This window comes from Pongo abelii, chromosome 9 (assembly GCF_028885655.2).
Source record: "Pongo abelii isolate AG06213 chromosome 9, NHGRI_mPonAbe1-v2.0_pri, whole genome shotgun sequence".
Classification (NCBI taxonomy): domain Eukaryota; kingdom Metazoa; phylum Chordata; class Mammalia; order Primates; family Hominidae; genus Pongo; species Pongo abelii.
In genome coordinates this window covers 40,216,125-40,232,645 of record NC_071994.2, presented here as the reverse complement: position 1 = coordinate 40,232,645, position 16,521 = coordinate 40,216,125, and the positions used below count along the sequence as shown (strand labels likewise).

Here is a 16,521-nt window from a genome sequence, read left to right as displayed (position 1 = left end):
CTCTAGGGAGGCCTAATTTACAGTTTGCAATTTTGGTCCTGGAAATTCTGGCTCATCATGCAAACTGCTATGCTTAATAACTCAGAAACTTTGACAATATATGCATTTATAGCCTAATTAGGCTTTCATACATACACACACCTACTAACCTCTGCCAATGTCCTTATGCAACTAGCTGGTGGAAGAGCAAGAAGTGGCTCTGTGCACCTGCATGTATCTTTTTACTACTAAAGCCACTATCTGACGCCTACATAAATTCCTATTTCTGCAGAAACAGCTATGCTGACATCAAAGAAGCAATGGTTTCCAGTCCACATCTACTACAAGAGGCACCATTCTTCATTCTTAAACAGGGGGCTTTATTTTGTTTCTATAAAATGACACATTCCCCAGCTAGAAAAGTAAAGCATTGCTCACAATGATATTGACATCACAAATTCTCATTCTGTCACTTTTTAGGAAGGCTTACCTTCCTAGGGCAATTTTCTTACCAAGGAAGGAAGAAATCAAATGGATTAGCTAGAGTCAGGCTTTTCCTGAATTCAGTTGGTAATATCTGTTTTATTTTCCTTGGCAAATTTGCATTTCCTCTGTGTTCCACTTCCTTTGGGAGAGCCCGGTTTGCAAGCCAATTATTTTTTACATTTTTCTTTCTGTTTTCTCAATTAAGCATTTTTATGACCATTTAATCATGAAGAATGAGAGAGCTAATGGAAAGCATTTGACTTTATCTGTGTGGCGCTCCCACTAAAAGGTCTATGCATTCCAGGAATATACCTTCATCTTTTCTTGCTGACCCCAAAGGATCACTTAATCCCAGAGGTTGCTTCTTAACAGGTGAAATAAGAGGAAAGAAGAGCTGTACCTACCATGTCAAAGCTCTCCTCAACCCCCAGCTCCCAAGAATAGACATATGCTGTTCTAATCTACCATTTTGATTTTATCATCTATTTGGAGTTGAGCAATATAACTTGGCTGTTAACACATACAGTATCTCAGAGTTATTTCTAAGTAGTGTCCATGCAGAGAAGCCCTAAGAACATACAGATCAAGAGTCATTCATCAGCTAAACAATATTCCCTTAACAAATGGGGCATATTGAATACCTGCTATGGGCCAGACACAGTTATAAGCAGGAGGCATATAACAGACTGGTGTGGCGCCAAGGAAGAAAGGCCTAGTGACTTGGGCATTTCTAATATGAATAACATGTAATAGACTCCATTATAAATCAACAATCAACTTTAATGAACTAGCCCCTTCTCTGAGGTTGTCATCTTATGTAAAAAGAATGTAATCCCATCTGAATTCTTCATTTCACAGAATGCCAATACTGGGGCTCAGAGCTCCAGCTACCCACTTTGGATTTTGAAGATGTTTTAAGATATGATGAACATGCATACAAGTGGCTCTCCACCCTCAAGAAAGTAGGCATAGTACGACTCACTGGAGCATCTGACAAACCAGGAGAAGTTTCAAAACTTGGGAAAAGGATGGGTTTCCTCTATCTCACATTTTATGGGTGAGTCACCAAACGGTTTGTATTCTGCCATCACAGATAAAGTTTGAAATAGTTCCCAACTGAGGACAACCGCCTTGATTGAAGATACAGAAATTTTCATAATGTCTTGAGCAGGAAGTCAGATAAAAAGAAGAGTCTAAAAGTAGTATTTTGCTGAGAATGATAATTTTTTAAGGGACCAAAAGCCCAAAGACACCAGGCACCAAAGACAACAGGCTAGTTATAGGTGGTGTATATAGTCTGCTTGGGCTGCCATAATAAAATATCACAGATCAGATAACTTAAACAGCAGAAATTTTTTTTTTTTTTTTTTACAGTTCTGGAAACTGGAAGTCTAAGATCAAGGTTCTGGCAGGGTTGGTTTCTGGTGAGGCTTATGTTTTCTGGCGTGCAGATGACTGTCTTCTCACTGTGTCCTCGCATGGCTTTTCTTCTGTGCATAGCACACTCCTGCTGTCTCTTCTAATATGGACACCGGTCCTATCAGCTTAGGGCCCAAGGCTCCATCTCCAAGCATTGGGGGTTAGGGCTTCAACATATGAATTTGGGGGGACATAATTATTCCATAACAGGTGTGATGAAAGACTGTGTTTCTCCAAGACTTTACAACATATTAAACTTTATGTTAAAGTTCATCAAACTTTTACCTCCCAAGAGTTGGCTGAAAATAAAGTTGGGCCCTGAGAAATTAAAATCAGTCACAGACATGTTTAAAAGATAAAACTAACATTCATAAAATTAGGCCTATGTGCTTTAGTAAGTAACAGGGAGATATAATTGATTTTAACTTTGGAACAAGAGGCTGTTTGCATAAGAATTTCCTGGGAGGTAACATTAATTATGGATAGTTAAACACTAACAACAGGAAACACTTATGTAGACATGGGAGTATAACTGTATTTCTTTAGAGTGAGCCCCTCATGTGGGATTAATGCAATTATTCTTGGGCTTATAGAGTAGAGAGCACTGAAAGTGAAAGGGGCCTTCCAACTCCAAAGGTTACAACTGGAAGCACACGAGCTGTATTCAGATGTTTTGTTTGGCCCATATGATGTTGAAAGAAAACGGAATTAGTTGTCAACACTTGAAAACTGTGAGATTTTACATTACATGTGGACCTGACTTTTCTTGAAAAATCATATCTAGCAACAACAGAGCCTAAATCCTTGCATGCCAACAATCTGCTGGATACAAGTAGAGGCTGCTCTTGAAGAGAGTGTAGACTCACTCTCCAGTTTGCCAAAATCCTCCACCCTCTCCAGACCTGCAAGGTCCCTGCTACTCTTTAGGTTTGCCACCCCTAAACTAGAGTAAGACTTGGTCTGTAGATGAACAGGAGACCAAAAATACTCAGTCACTGAAAGACTCTGCCATCTCTGCCACGTTTAGACTTAGACAACACAGCACCTACTCTGACTCCGAAACTTACATTTACCATTAGTGGATTTGTGTTGTATAAAATTTGTATCTCCCTTACACCTGCAAGAATTTGAGCTGCCCTAGAGATTACAGCAACAACAACAGACAAAGGAAAGAGGGGGGAAATCTCAAAATTATTAAGAGCCTTAACTGTATTATGTATTGTTCATTTAATTCTCACAACAACTTTCTGGAATAAATATTATCCTTCAGTTCACTGATAAGGAAACTGAAGCCCAGAGAATTAATTTGTAACCCAAGTGCCCACAGAGAGTAATAAATGAACCAGAGTCTGTCCTATCTATGGACTTTCTGCTCTACCTTGCTGTCAATAATACGAAGAAAGCACATGGAAAAGAAGAGCTTTTAGCCACTGGTGTTAAACAGGACACTTTGAAACAAATCTCTTCTAAGTCGTTTTACTTAGTTTTTATTTGCTGACAACAAACTTTTTGTATCTATTCCAAGACATTTCACAATTTCATAAGAGTGGCCAAATTTGGGGCTCTGTGTTGGAGTTCTCTAAACTACCCCCCAAACCCACCACACTACGGGTCAGAATCTAAGCTTGATTTATTATGTGTGTTTTGTTTTGTTTTTGCAGGTCCTATAAAAGGGCTTCATAATTTGGCCACTGATCTAATATTGTGAAATTATTGGAATAAATACTAAAGGTCTGTTGTCAAAACAAATCAGACCTCCTACTACCATTCCATGTCTTTATGGACCTTGCCACCTAACCAGAAAAGTTAACCTACCCCATCTCACCTTCCTTAGATGATCACATTTCTTACCTGAATCTCTCAAATTATGCGCATGCCAGAAAACGCCTTTCTTTCCAGCTTACCCCTTACTTCTACCACTGGTTATCAAGATCTCTCCACATATTTTTTGACAATTTTTAATTCTCTACCTCAAGAACTGACAGAACAGTTTTGTTGTTTTTGTTATTGCTGTTTTATTTGCTTTTTTGTTTTTGCTGATGTTCAGAGAATAAGAAAAATAAATATTTTCTCTAACATTGTCCCCTTTTTCCATTTCTCTGCATAGTAATGTGCAAAAAGTGATACTGAAGTCTGGGTAACATAGATTTAAAAGAAGAAAGCATACTTAGAACAGTGGTTTTCAACCTAAGCTGCTTATTGGAATAGCCGATTTAAAAAATACTGACATCTGCATCCCATCTCCAGAGTTTGTTTTTCTTTTTTTCTTTTTTTTTTTTTTTAACAGTATTGGTATTTGGCCTGAGTATCAGGACTCTTCAAAACTCTGCAGGTGATTCTCATGTGCAGCCAAGGTTGAGAACCTCTGGCTGAAAGGAAGGGGTACTTCAATAGAAGGCAGGTCTCTGTTGGGATAGAACTTGGTTGCTTTACATCATCTGAACTCTCACAATGATGTGCACTAAATGGCATTTACGTTATTCTTTCTACTTTGTTTGTGCCTGGATATGACATCTTCAGAACAGACTCAGTAGCTGCCTTAAACAATGTCCCTCCCTTTCATATCTTTGTTTCTCCACTGGAAAAGTATCTTACTCTTGTTTCAAAAATAATTAGTAGGTGAGTGAGTGAATGGAATGAATAAATGCACACAATAAATAATGGAGAAAAGAGATTAAACAATAGGAGAGGGATAGAGAAAGGAAAGTGGGAACAGATTAAAAGTAAACTTTGCTCTCCATGCAGATTTTTCAAGGAAGATTATGACTGCTCTTGGTTAGATGCCTAAAACAATAATAGCTTGCTGATGGTGCCACGTTAGACATGCCTTCCTTGGGAAACTAATACCCACCTCGCACTTTTCCATTCAAGTAGGGTTATTAGTTTCAAAAATGTTAAATGCATGAGTCTAAAATGAGAATGAGAATAGCTATTTTTGGTTCTTGGCTGTCATCTCAATTGTTAAGTGGCTGGTTGGATGAACAAAAAAACAGTAGATTCCAGCATTTCATGTAGTCTTCATATACAGAAGGCAAGGAATAAATGTTTAATGAATAAATCATGCCTAAATCTTTGTAAAGGACTATAAGCCAGCAGATGAATGCAATAATTATTAGAATCTTTCACCATTATAAACTTATGTTCAACTAAATCAAAATGGCAATAACTTTCAGGACAAAAGTGCATGTCATTTTCCACATCTGTATTTTCTCAGATGCTTGTCATTATTTTGTCAGCACATCATCATCTAGACAATATTTTTTATGCAACCATGTGAAATGCTCAGTAACTTTACTCCCTTGATAATGATGAATACTTTCCTGGGACAAAAGAATAAGAGTAGGTAAAGAAACTCTCATTGTCAATTTTGTCAAATACATGTAAACGTGGAGCAGTATCTAAAAAAACGTGGAGCAGACCAATGCCAAAATGCTTCATCTCATGTCCTTTCTCCCCCAACAAAAAAAAAGAAAATCAATGAAAATAATTTTCTGGAGCCCTTTTAGGAAAGGTGATATTATTGAAGAAATGAATTTTATGACATGACTTAATCCATTGGGAAGCAGTTATTGTAAACCACATTCTATCATACACTGTCATTTTCAATGATTATACCAAGTTAGGATGTTTTTTCAGAATGTATCCTACAAAGTAAATCCCAAAGAAAGTACAATTTCTGTCAATCAAACAGAGTATCTTTCTTGAATACTAATACATGCATGGCACTGTACGAGGCATTTTGTTGGGTTTAGACTTGGGTTTCTACTTTATGAAAAAGTATCTTTTGTAATTACTGTATGTGGGTAAATGTAAATACTTGAATTGGCTTCCTTTAAGTAATCTAGGCCAATAAAAATTCCATAAAGCGAAGGAACAGACTGAAAAGTAACCCCGGACTTTTGGCATTCCAATTAAGGGAACATGACAGTCAATATATGCCAACAGCAGTTCAAAGAGGGTGGATAACTGGAAGGTGATCCCCAGGATGATGCAAAGCATGGTCAAGATGGGGAAATACTCATCTACCAATATTATCTTCAGACAAAATGAATCCACTCCTCAAAATTTACACAGGCTACTGTTGTGTGAATAGGTGTGGCAAAATAATATAAATTTAATTAAGATTATGCAATGCCGTGCAGCCCTTCCTCCCCATCCTCAAGCTAATCCAACTCAGACACATGCCATTTATATAACATGCCATTCTTCCCCATTCCCGGCCATCCCCTAAATCAGTCCCTTTCTCACTTGTTTGTTCAGGACTGCTTCTTTCTCTTCCTGCTTAACCTTTTGTTTGCTGCATGATCTCTCGCTTTTATATCTCCTGGACCTTTATTCTGACTACAGACAACCTGTGCCAAGTCTTCATGTCTTTTTGGCTGCTTTTTGGCCTTTCATGCCCTTTTCACTTGACTTACTAACATTTTTCCTCTTCCCTTCCAACCACCACACCTGCTACATCCTCCCATTGATCTGGCATCCTCCGCGTGCTACAGTAGAAATTCTCTCTCAGCCTCTGTTCTGTGAAACCACTACCAGTACCTCATCCCCAATCCCTGGCGTTATAATAAAACAAAATAATTATATGCTCCTCACTCAAATGAACCAGTTTTGCACTCTTGATGGTCCATCAGAAAAGAGTAGTGGAAATTCTCTCCCACAAATTCGTAACATAAAGTAAGGCAATTTCTACTTTTTGTTGCAGATTCTATTTTTAGTAGTAATACATGCATTATATTAATAAAAGAAAACGAACAACACTCTTGTAAGATGTCACGACTGTTTTTTATGCTGGACTGTAGCAATGCATGGTCTTTTCACACTATAATTCTGGTAAGATAATATTGAAAAATTCAGACAATCTTCTCTAAAATGGCAAAACTCAAACCCTGAAAATTCCTTTTTTTAATGAGTTGGACAACTAAATAAACTGGAGAGGCCAGGGAATTATTATTTACATAAGCTCATCTGTGAGTATGTTTGTGTGCATGACACAGAGAAAGGGAGAGAAAGAAAGACTTGGTGGGAAGGGTACAGTGTCATTTTAAAAAATATTTGTCAACTATATTTTATATTATTAATTAACTATCCTGCTTGTAACTCTACAAGTCAAACTAACCTTTGAAAACTAAGAAGGCGGAGTGCTCTCGGGGGGAGGAGCCAAGATGGCCGAATAGGAACAGCTCCGGTCTACAGCTCCCAGCGCGAGCGACGCAGAAGACGGGGGATTTCTGCATTTCCATCTGAGGTACCGTGTTCATCTCACTAGGGAGTGCCAGACAGTGGGCGCAGGTCAGTGGGTGAGTGCACCGTGCGCCAGCCGAAGCAGGGGCGAGGCATTGCCTCACTCGGGAAGCGCAAGGGGTCAGGGAGTTCCCCTTCCAGGGGAGACAGACGGCACCTGGAAAATCGGGCCACTCCCACCCGAATACTGTGCTTTTCCGACGGGCTTAGGAAACGGTGCCCCAGGAGAGTATAGCCCGCACCTGGCTCAGAGGATCCTACGCCCACGGAGTCTCGCTGATTGCTAGCACAGCAGTCTGAGATCAAACAGCAAGTCGGCAGCGAGGCTGGGGGAGGGGCGCCCGCCATTGCCCAGGCTCGCTTAGGTAAACAAAGCAGCCTGGAAGCTTGAACTGGGTGGAGCCCACCACAGCTCAAGGAGGCCTGCCTGCCTCTGTAGGCTCCACCTCTGGGGGCAGGGCACAGACAAACAAAAAGACAGCAGTAACCTCTGCAGACTTAAATGTCCCTGTCTGACAGCTGTGAGGAGAGCAGTGGTTCTCCCAGCACGCAGCTGGAGATCTGAGAACGGGCTGACTGCCTCCTCAAGTGGGTCCCTGACCCCTGACCCCCGAGCAGCCTAACTGGGAGGCACCCCCCAGCAGGGGCAGACTGACACCTCACACGGCCGGCCAGGTACTCCAACAGACCTGCAGCTGAGGGTTCTGTCTGTTAGAAGGAAAACTAACAGAAAGGACATCCACACCAAAAACCCATCTGTACATCACCATCATCAAAGACCAAAAGTAGATAAAACCACAAAGATGGGGAAAAAACAGAGCAGAAAAACTGGAAACTCTAAAAACCAGAGTACCTCTCCTCCTCCAAAGGAACGCAGTTCCTCACCAGCAACGGAACAAAGCTGGACGGAGAATGACTTTGACAAGCTGAGAGAAGAAGGCTTCAGACGACCAAATTACTCTGAGCTACGGGAGGATATTCAAACCAAAGGCAAAGAAGTTGAAAACTTTGAAAAAAATTTAGAAGAATGTATAACTAGAATAACCAATACAGAGAAGTGCTTAAAGGAGCTGATGGAGCTGAAAACAAAGGCTCGAGAACTACGTGAAGAATGCAGAAGCCTCAGGAGCCGATGCGATCAAATGGAAGAAAGGGTATCAGCCCTGGAAGATGAAATGAATGAAATGAAGCGACAAGGGAAGTTTAGAGAAAAAAGAATAAAAAGAAACGAGCAAAGCCTCCAAGAAATGTGGGACTATGTGAAAAGACCAAATCTACGTCTGATTGGTGTACCTGAAAGTGACGGGGAGAATGGAACCAAGTTGGAAAACACTCTGCAGGATATTATCCAGGAGAACTTCCCCAATCTAGCAAGGCAGGCCAACATTCAGATTCAGGAAATACAGAGAACGCCACAAAGATACTCCTCGAGAAGAGCAACTCCAAGACACATAATTGTCAGATTCACCAAAGTTGAAATGAAGGAAAAAATGTTAAGGGCAGCCAGAGAGAAAGGTCGGGTTACCATCAAAGGGAAGCCCATCAGACTAACAGCGGATCTCTCGGCAGAAACCCTACAAGCCAGAAGAGAGTGGGGGCCAATATTCAACATTCTTAAAGAAAAGAATTTTCAACCGAGAATTTCATATCCTGCCAAACTAAGCTTCATAAGTGAAGGAGAAATAAAATACTTTACAGACAAGCAAATGCTGAGAGATTTTGTCACCACCAGGCCTGCCCTAAAAGAGCTCCTGAAGGAAGCGCTAAACATGGAAAGGCACAACCGGTACCAGCCACTGCAAAATCATACCGAAATGTAAAGACCATCGAGACTAGGAAGAGACTGCATCAACTAACGAGCAAAATATCCGGCTAACATCATAATGACAGGATCAAATTCACACATAATAATATTAATTTTAAATGTAAATGGACTAAATGCTCCAATTAAAAGACACAGACTGGCAAATTGGATAAAGACTCAAGACCCATCAGTGTGCTGTATTCAGGAAACCCATCTCACGTGCAGAGACACACATAGGCTCAAAATAAAAGGATGGAGGAAGATCTACCAAGCAAATGGAAAACAAAAAAAGGCAGGGGTTGCAATCCTAGTCTCTGATAAAACAGACTTTAAACCAACAAAGATCAAAAGAGACAAAGAAGGCCATTACATAATGGTAAAGGGATTAATTCAACAAGAAGAGCTAACTATCCTAAATATATATGCACCCAATACAGGAGCACCCAGATTCATAAAGCAAGTCCTGAGTGACCTACAAAGAGACTTAGACTCCCACACATTAATAATGGGAGACTTTAACACCCCACTGTCAACATTAGACAGATCAACGAGACAGAAAGTCAACAAGGATACCCAGGAATTGAACTCAGCTCTGCACCAAGCGGACCTAATAGACATCTACAGAACTCTCCACCCCAAATCAACAGAATATACATTTTTTTCAGCACCACACCACACCTATTCCAAAATTGACCATATACTTGGAAGTAAAGCTCTCCTCAATAAATGTAAAAGAACAGAAATTGTAACAAACTGTCTCTCAGATCACAGTGCAATCAAGCTAGAACTCAGGATTAAGAATCTCACTCAAAACCACTCAACTACGTGGAAACTGAACAACCTGCTCCTGAATGACTACTGGGTACATAATGAAATGAAGGCAGAAATAAAGATGTTCTTTGAAACCAACGAGAACCAAGACACAACATACCAGAATCTCTGGGATGCATTCAAAGCAGTGTGTAGAGGGAAATTTATAGCACTAAACGCCCACAAGAGAAAGCAGGAAAGATCCAAAATTGACACCCTAACATCACAATTAAAAGAACTAGAAAAGCAAGAGCAAACACATTCGAAAGCTAGCAGAAGGCAAGAAATAACTAAAATCAGAGCAGAACTGAAGGAAATAGAGACACAAAAAACCCTTCAAAAAATAAATGAATCCAGGAGCTGGTTTTTTGAAAGGATCAACAAAATTGATAGACTGCTAGCAAGATTAATAAAGAAAAAAAGAGAGAAGAATCAAATAGATGCAATAAAAAATGATAAAGGGGATATCATCACTGATCCCACAGAAATACAAACTACCATCAGAGAATATTACAAACACCTCTATGCAAATAAACTAGAAAATCTAGAAGAAATGGATAAATTCCTCAATACATACACCCTCCCAAGACTAAACCAGGAAGAAGTTGAATCTCTGAATAGACCAATAACAGGAGATGAAATTGTGGCAATAATCAATAGCTTACCAACCAAAAAAAGTCCAGGACCAGATGGGTTCACAGCCGAATTCTACCAGAGGTACAAGGAGGAGCTGGTACCATTCCTTCTGAAACTATTCCAATCAATAGAAAAAGAGGGAATCCTTCCTAACTCATTTTATGAGGCCAGCATCATCCTGATACCAAAGCCTGGCAGAGACACAACAAAAAAAGAGAATTTTAGACCAATATCCTTGATGAACATTGATGCAAAAATCCTCAATAAAATACTGGCAAACAGAATCCAGCAGCACATCAAAAAGCTTATCCACCATGATCAAGTGGGCTTCATCCCTGGGATGCAAGGCTGGTTCAATATACACAAATCAATAAATGTAATCCAGCATATAAACAGAACCAAAGACAAAAACCACATGATTATCTCAATAGATGCAGAAAAGGCCTTTGACAAAATTCAACAACCCTTCATGCTAAAAACTCTCAATACATTAGGAATTGATGGGACGTATCTCAAAATAATAAGAGCTATTTATGACAAACCCACAGCCAATATCATACTGAATGGGCAAAAACTGGAAGCATTCCCTTTGAAAACTGGCACAAGACAGGGATGCCCTCTCTCACCACTTCTATTCAACATAGTGTTGGAAGTTCTGGCCAGGGCAATTAGGCAGGAGAAGGAAATCAAGGGTATTCAATTAGGAAAAGAGGAAGTCAAATTGTCCCTGTTTGCAGATGACATGATAGTATATCTAGAAAACCCCATTGTCTCAGCCCAAAATCTCCTTAAGCTGATAAGCAACTTCAGCCAAGTCTCAGGATACAAAATCAATGTGCAAAAATCACAAGCATTCTTATACATCAATAACAGACTAACAGAGAGCCAAATCATGAGTGAACTCCCATTCACAATTGCTTCAAAGAGAATAAAATACCTAGGAATCCAACTTACAAGGGATGTGAAAGACCTCTTCAAGGAGAACTACAAACCACTGCTCAAGGAAATAAAAGAGGATACAAACAAATGGAAGAACATTCCATGCTCATGGGTAGGAAGAATCAATATCATGAAAATGGCCATCCTTCCCAAGGTAATTTACAGATTCAATGCCATCCCCATCAAGCTACCAATGACTTTCTTCACAGAATTGGAAAAAACTACTTTAAAGTTCATATGGAACCAAAAAAGAGCCCGCATCGCCAAGTCAATCCTAAGCCAAAAGAACAAAGCTGGAGGCATCACACTACCTGACTTCAAACTATACTACAAGGCTACAGTAACCAAAACAGCATGGTACTGGTACCAAAACAGAGATATAGATCAATGGAACAGAACAGAGCCGTCAGAAATAATGCCACATATCTACAAGTATCTGATCTTTGACAAACCTGACAAAAACAAGAAATGGGGAAAGGATTCCCTATTTAATAAATGGTGCTGGGAAAACTGGCTAGCCATATGTAGAAAGCTGAAACTGGATCCCTTCCTTACACCTTATACAAAAATCAATTCAAGATGGATTAAAGACTTAAATGTTAGACCTAAAACCATAAAAACTCTAGAAGAAAACCTAGGCATTACCATTCAGGACATAGGCATGGGCAAGGACTTCATGTCTAAAACACCAAAAGCAATGGCAACAAAAGCCAAAATTGACAAATGGGATCTAATTAAACTCAAGAGCTTCTGCACAGCAAAAGAAACTACCATCAGAGTGAACAGGCAACCTACAAAATGGGAGAAAATTTTCGCAACCGACTCATCTGACAAAGGGCTAATATCCAGAATCTACAATGAACTCCAACAAATTTACAAGAAAAAAACAAACAACCCCATCAAAAAGTGGGTGAAGGACATGAACAGACACTTCTCAAAAGAAGACATTTATGCAGGCAAAAAACACATGAACAAATGCTCACCATCACTGGCCATCAGAGAAATGCAAATCAAAACCACAATGAGATACCACCTCACACCAGTTAGAATGGCAATCATTAAAAAGTCAGGAAACAACAGGTGCTGGAGAGGATGTGGAGAAATAGGAACACTTTTACACTGTTGGTGGGACTGTAAACTAGTTCAACCCTTGTGGAAGTCACTGTGGCGATTCCTCAGGGATCTAGAACTAGAAATTCCATTTGACCCAGCCATCCCATTACTGGGTATATACCCAAAGGACTATAAACCATGCTGCTATAAAGACACATGCACACGTATGTTTATTGCGGCATTATTCACAATAGCAAAGACTTGGAACCAACCCAAATGTCCAACAATGATAGACTGGATTAAGAAAATGTGGCACATATACACCATGGAATACTATGCAGCCATAAAAAATGATGAGTTCATGTCCTTTGTAGGGACATGGATGAAATTGGAAATCATCATTCTCAGTAAACTATCGCAAGAACAAAAAACCAAACACTGCATATTCTCACTCATAGGTGGGAATTGAACAATGAGAACACATGGACACAGGAAGGGGAACATCACACTTCGGGGACTGTTGTGGGGTGGGGGGAGGGGGGAGGGATAGCATTGGGAGATATACCTAATGCTAGATGACAAGTTGGTGGGTGCAGCGCACCAGCATGGCACATGTATACATATGTAACTTACCTGCACATTGCGCACATGTACCAGAAAACCTAAAGTATAATAATAATAATAATAATAATAATAAAGAAAAAAGAAAAAAAGAAAAAAAAAAAGAAAACTAAGAAGGCATATATCATTGCCATTGCCACTGTCATGTTGAGCTTCTTATAGGCATAAATGGTGGCATAATCAGGGTTGTATCTTTACTTTTAACTCAGCACCTGACATACAATTACCTCTCAGGAAATTTTAATGAAAGGGAATATGTGCTAAGTAAGATATTGTAGACTCCCATCTGAACAAGACAACGAAAACTCTTTGACAACGTTGTCAAAATTTATCAGTCCATAATTTAAAAATTAACCTCATGGGCAACTCAGAGTGACTCTTCTTCCCCAAAAAGTCAAGCAGAAGAGAATAAAACTTCTAACCTTAGCTAGCGAGACATCCTTCTTTTCAGAACTGAGCCCAGAAGTTCAGATTTTTTTTTTTCTAAGAATGTTTTATTTGCTGGCACCAGCAAGTTGCATTAATACATGTAACGAGGGTTACACTGGTAAGAATAATGGGGTAAAATTGGAAACAAAAATCTGAAATATGAACTTCAACTTCAAGGAATGAAATAAAGAAGGCAAGAGGCAATAGGAAAAGGAGATAAAATAAATGTGGATCTTGGTGGTAGTCAAGTTTTATCTTGTATAGTACTGCATGGAAGCTATATAACTGCTGAATAAAACTTATAAGGCCACAAGTTTATAGTAGAAAATATAAATAAATACTCTGGAAACTTTACGCCCAAAAAGTTTAGGAAGAATTGGGGACGCAGTGCCCCAGAGCATCTGTACTGGATTACGTCCTCGAGAGCTGCTCATAGGATCAACAGGGAAGCAGTCTAATCATGGCTTCACCATGGGCTATTTGTAAGTGAGAAGTCGATTTGAGCTTTTCATGTAATTTCCCAGATCTCTCTGATCCTCCTCTACTGAGGACTTGCCTCACGCTTTCTGCAGGGGTGTTTTAATACCTGCTGTGTACTTTGAGGTCCTTGGGTGAAAGTTTGCTTGAAAAATGTAGAATGCTACTACTACTGCCCATTGTTATATCTTCATGAGTTCCTTGCATGCAGGCTTCATTGGATAAATAAAATAAGGTCAAATAGAAATGTGTCTAGTGAGTTGTTGATCTAATCCAGCAGCCAGACCAGTTAAGGATTCACAATATTGAAATGGCCTCTGGGAAGTACAACTATAATATATAGCTTTCCAGTATCCACTAGACTCCTGCTTGCATTTCTGAAAGATGTCTTGTAAGCCAGCTCAGCAGCATTTCATACATTAGATTGTATTCAAGGATGTACAAGTGAAAAATATTACTATTTCTTGGCATCTCACCCCTAAGAAATTGCTCCTACCATGAAAACAGCCTCCAAATCTGACTTTGAAACAGCTACTTGTTTGAAATACTTGTTACCAGAAAACAGTTGTGAAGTGTGGGGATTAGAGAAAGAAAAAACAAATTTACTCATTTGTTGATGTTTCTAACTAGGAAATTGCTTGAGAAAACCACACAGCCCTTCTTGAATAAAAATGTCTTCTGGGTTATGGAAAATCAACCTAAAAATAATTCAAACGTGAAAAGAAGACAAAGAAAAATTGCCTGAGTTCTAAATTTAATTGTAATCCCATTCTACTTTTTAAAAATTTATATTGGGACTCCTTAATAACTTAATGTGCTAATTATAATGCCTGGGTAGAAGGACAAAAAAACTCTTTAAAATATGTATTCTAGTAGGTATTAGGGTTTCTTAAGCAGAGTAACAAGCTATGTTCTTTGAGCCATTGTGAACCTCAGCTTATGTTATCAGCCAAGAGCCAGTCTCCAGGGTTCCCTTTGTAATATTAAGTTTCATAGTAATTAATACTGCTGCCAAAATAACCACTTGAGTATGAAGTCATCTCATGAATGAAAGGAAAAATAATTTCTGTGTCTCATGCTCTTTTAGAAATCACTTGAGGAAATGTATGAGATAACCAATTAAGGCAATTGCTTTTCAACAGGTCCTCTGACACCCCACCCCACCCCCAGCACACACACATACAACCTTCCTTCCTTGCTTGTACTCTGTGCAGCCAGAACAGGTGGCTGTTATTGGGATGGTAGAAATAATTTTTTATTAAACCCCTTTTATGTACTAAGTATTGAGCTCAGCGGTTTACACTCATTATTTTGAATCTTCACAATTCTGAGAAGAATCATTAACCCATTATCCCCCCAAAAAAATGAGGCAGAAGAATCAGGCTACAAACCCAGGTTTGCTTGACTCAACAGCCTGCAGTCTTTCCTTTATACCCTGCTACTATGGTGGTTCATTGTTATCTAACATTTGCCTCCTGATTTCCAATGCCATAATAACTGTTAATTGCTCTGATGCAAGGAGATAATTAGACAGCATTATATAGAAATTTATCACATTAAGTAGAATGACAGCACCAGAATATTCATTGCTTTCTCCTAAGTTAAAATTATCGCCAACCATTTACGTAAAGGGAAAATGGCAATTAATACAGAATCAGAAAACATTTTATTCAATCTTTCACATTAAAGAATCTAAACTAATAACCAATTCTTGTTCTAATAAAATGCATTAAGCAAAATTTGACTGCCTCCAACTCAAAAAGAACCCTACTAAATATATTTAATGTGGAATTCTCATTAATTATTTCACTTTTTTGCATTGTACTACATTATTTGTTTTTTATAATGAAGCGTTTGGGGCTTCCTTTGGAGCAAATTGCTATAACTTTTTCTTTATGTTTTTACAGGTAGTTGTCATCCTTCTATCACTATCTGACTTCATTTTTATTAATGGCAGTATTATTAACCTTTAAAAATAAATGTACAACAAAGATTTTTTTTATTTTATTTTTAAATTATTTTTGCAGCTTTATTGAGGTACAAGAGACAAAAATTGTCTATACAGTGTACAACATGACATTTTGATTGCCACAATCAAGCTGATTAACATATCCATTCTTTCACATAGTTATCTTTATATTTTGTGGCATAAAGACCTGACATCTACTTTGTTAGGAAATTTCAAGTATACGATACATTATTATCAACTATTGTCACCATGCTGTTCTTTAGGTCTCCAGGACTTATTCATATAATAACCAAATGTTTCTACCATTTTGACAAGTATCTCCCCTTTTCTCCTACTCCCATCCCTTGTAACCACTGTTCTATTCTCTGTTACTAAGAATGGACTTCAGACAACCAAAATGAATAGATACGTTGACATAAGCTTGGTGCTGAGCAGTAAATTTATGTTTATGTGAATTAAATTGTAGGGGAGGAAAAAAAGGATTTTGAACATCTAAAAAATAGAAAAAGCAAACTACAGTGCTAAGGATGCATGTGGTTGATAATACTCTAAACCAGGAAAGAAAGGAAGTGAACACCATAAAATTTAGGAAATCCGTTACATTTGGGGAGAAAACTGAGGTTTGTGTTTGGTAAAATAGGTTTCTTGTGGTAAA

At 38.8% G+C, this 16,521-nt stretch overlaps 1 protein-coding gene and 1 long non-coding RNA gene across 3 annotated transcripts in view; one reads left to right on the top strand and one right to left on the bottom strand.

The window, feature by feature from the left end:
* The window catches only part of LOC103891832 (uncharacterized), a 173,254-nt gene that overhangs the window by 33,686 nt on the left and 123,047 nt on the right, over window positions 1-16,521 (bottom strand). The gene's annotated exons all lie outside the window — the stretch shown is intronic.
* BBOX1 (gamma-butyrobetaine hydroxylase 1) overlaps window positions 1-16,521 on the top strand; it is a gene marked incomplete at its 5' end in the record, with an annotated part of 81,700 nt that overhangs the window by 39,941 nt on the left and 25,238 nt on the right. The window contains 1 exon segment of the mRNA NM_001133318.1: window positions 1,324-1,522. Coding sequence (NP_001126790.1) covers window positions 1,324-1,522 — 199 coding nt within the window.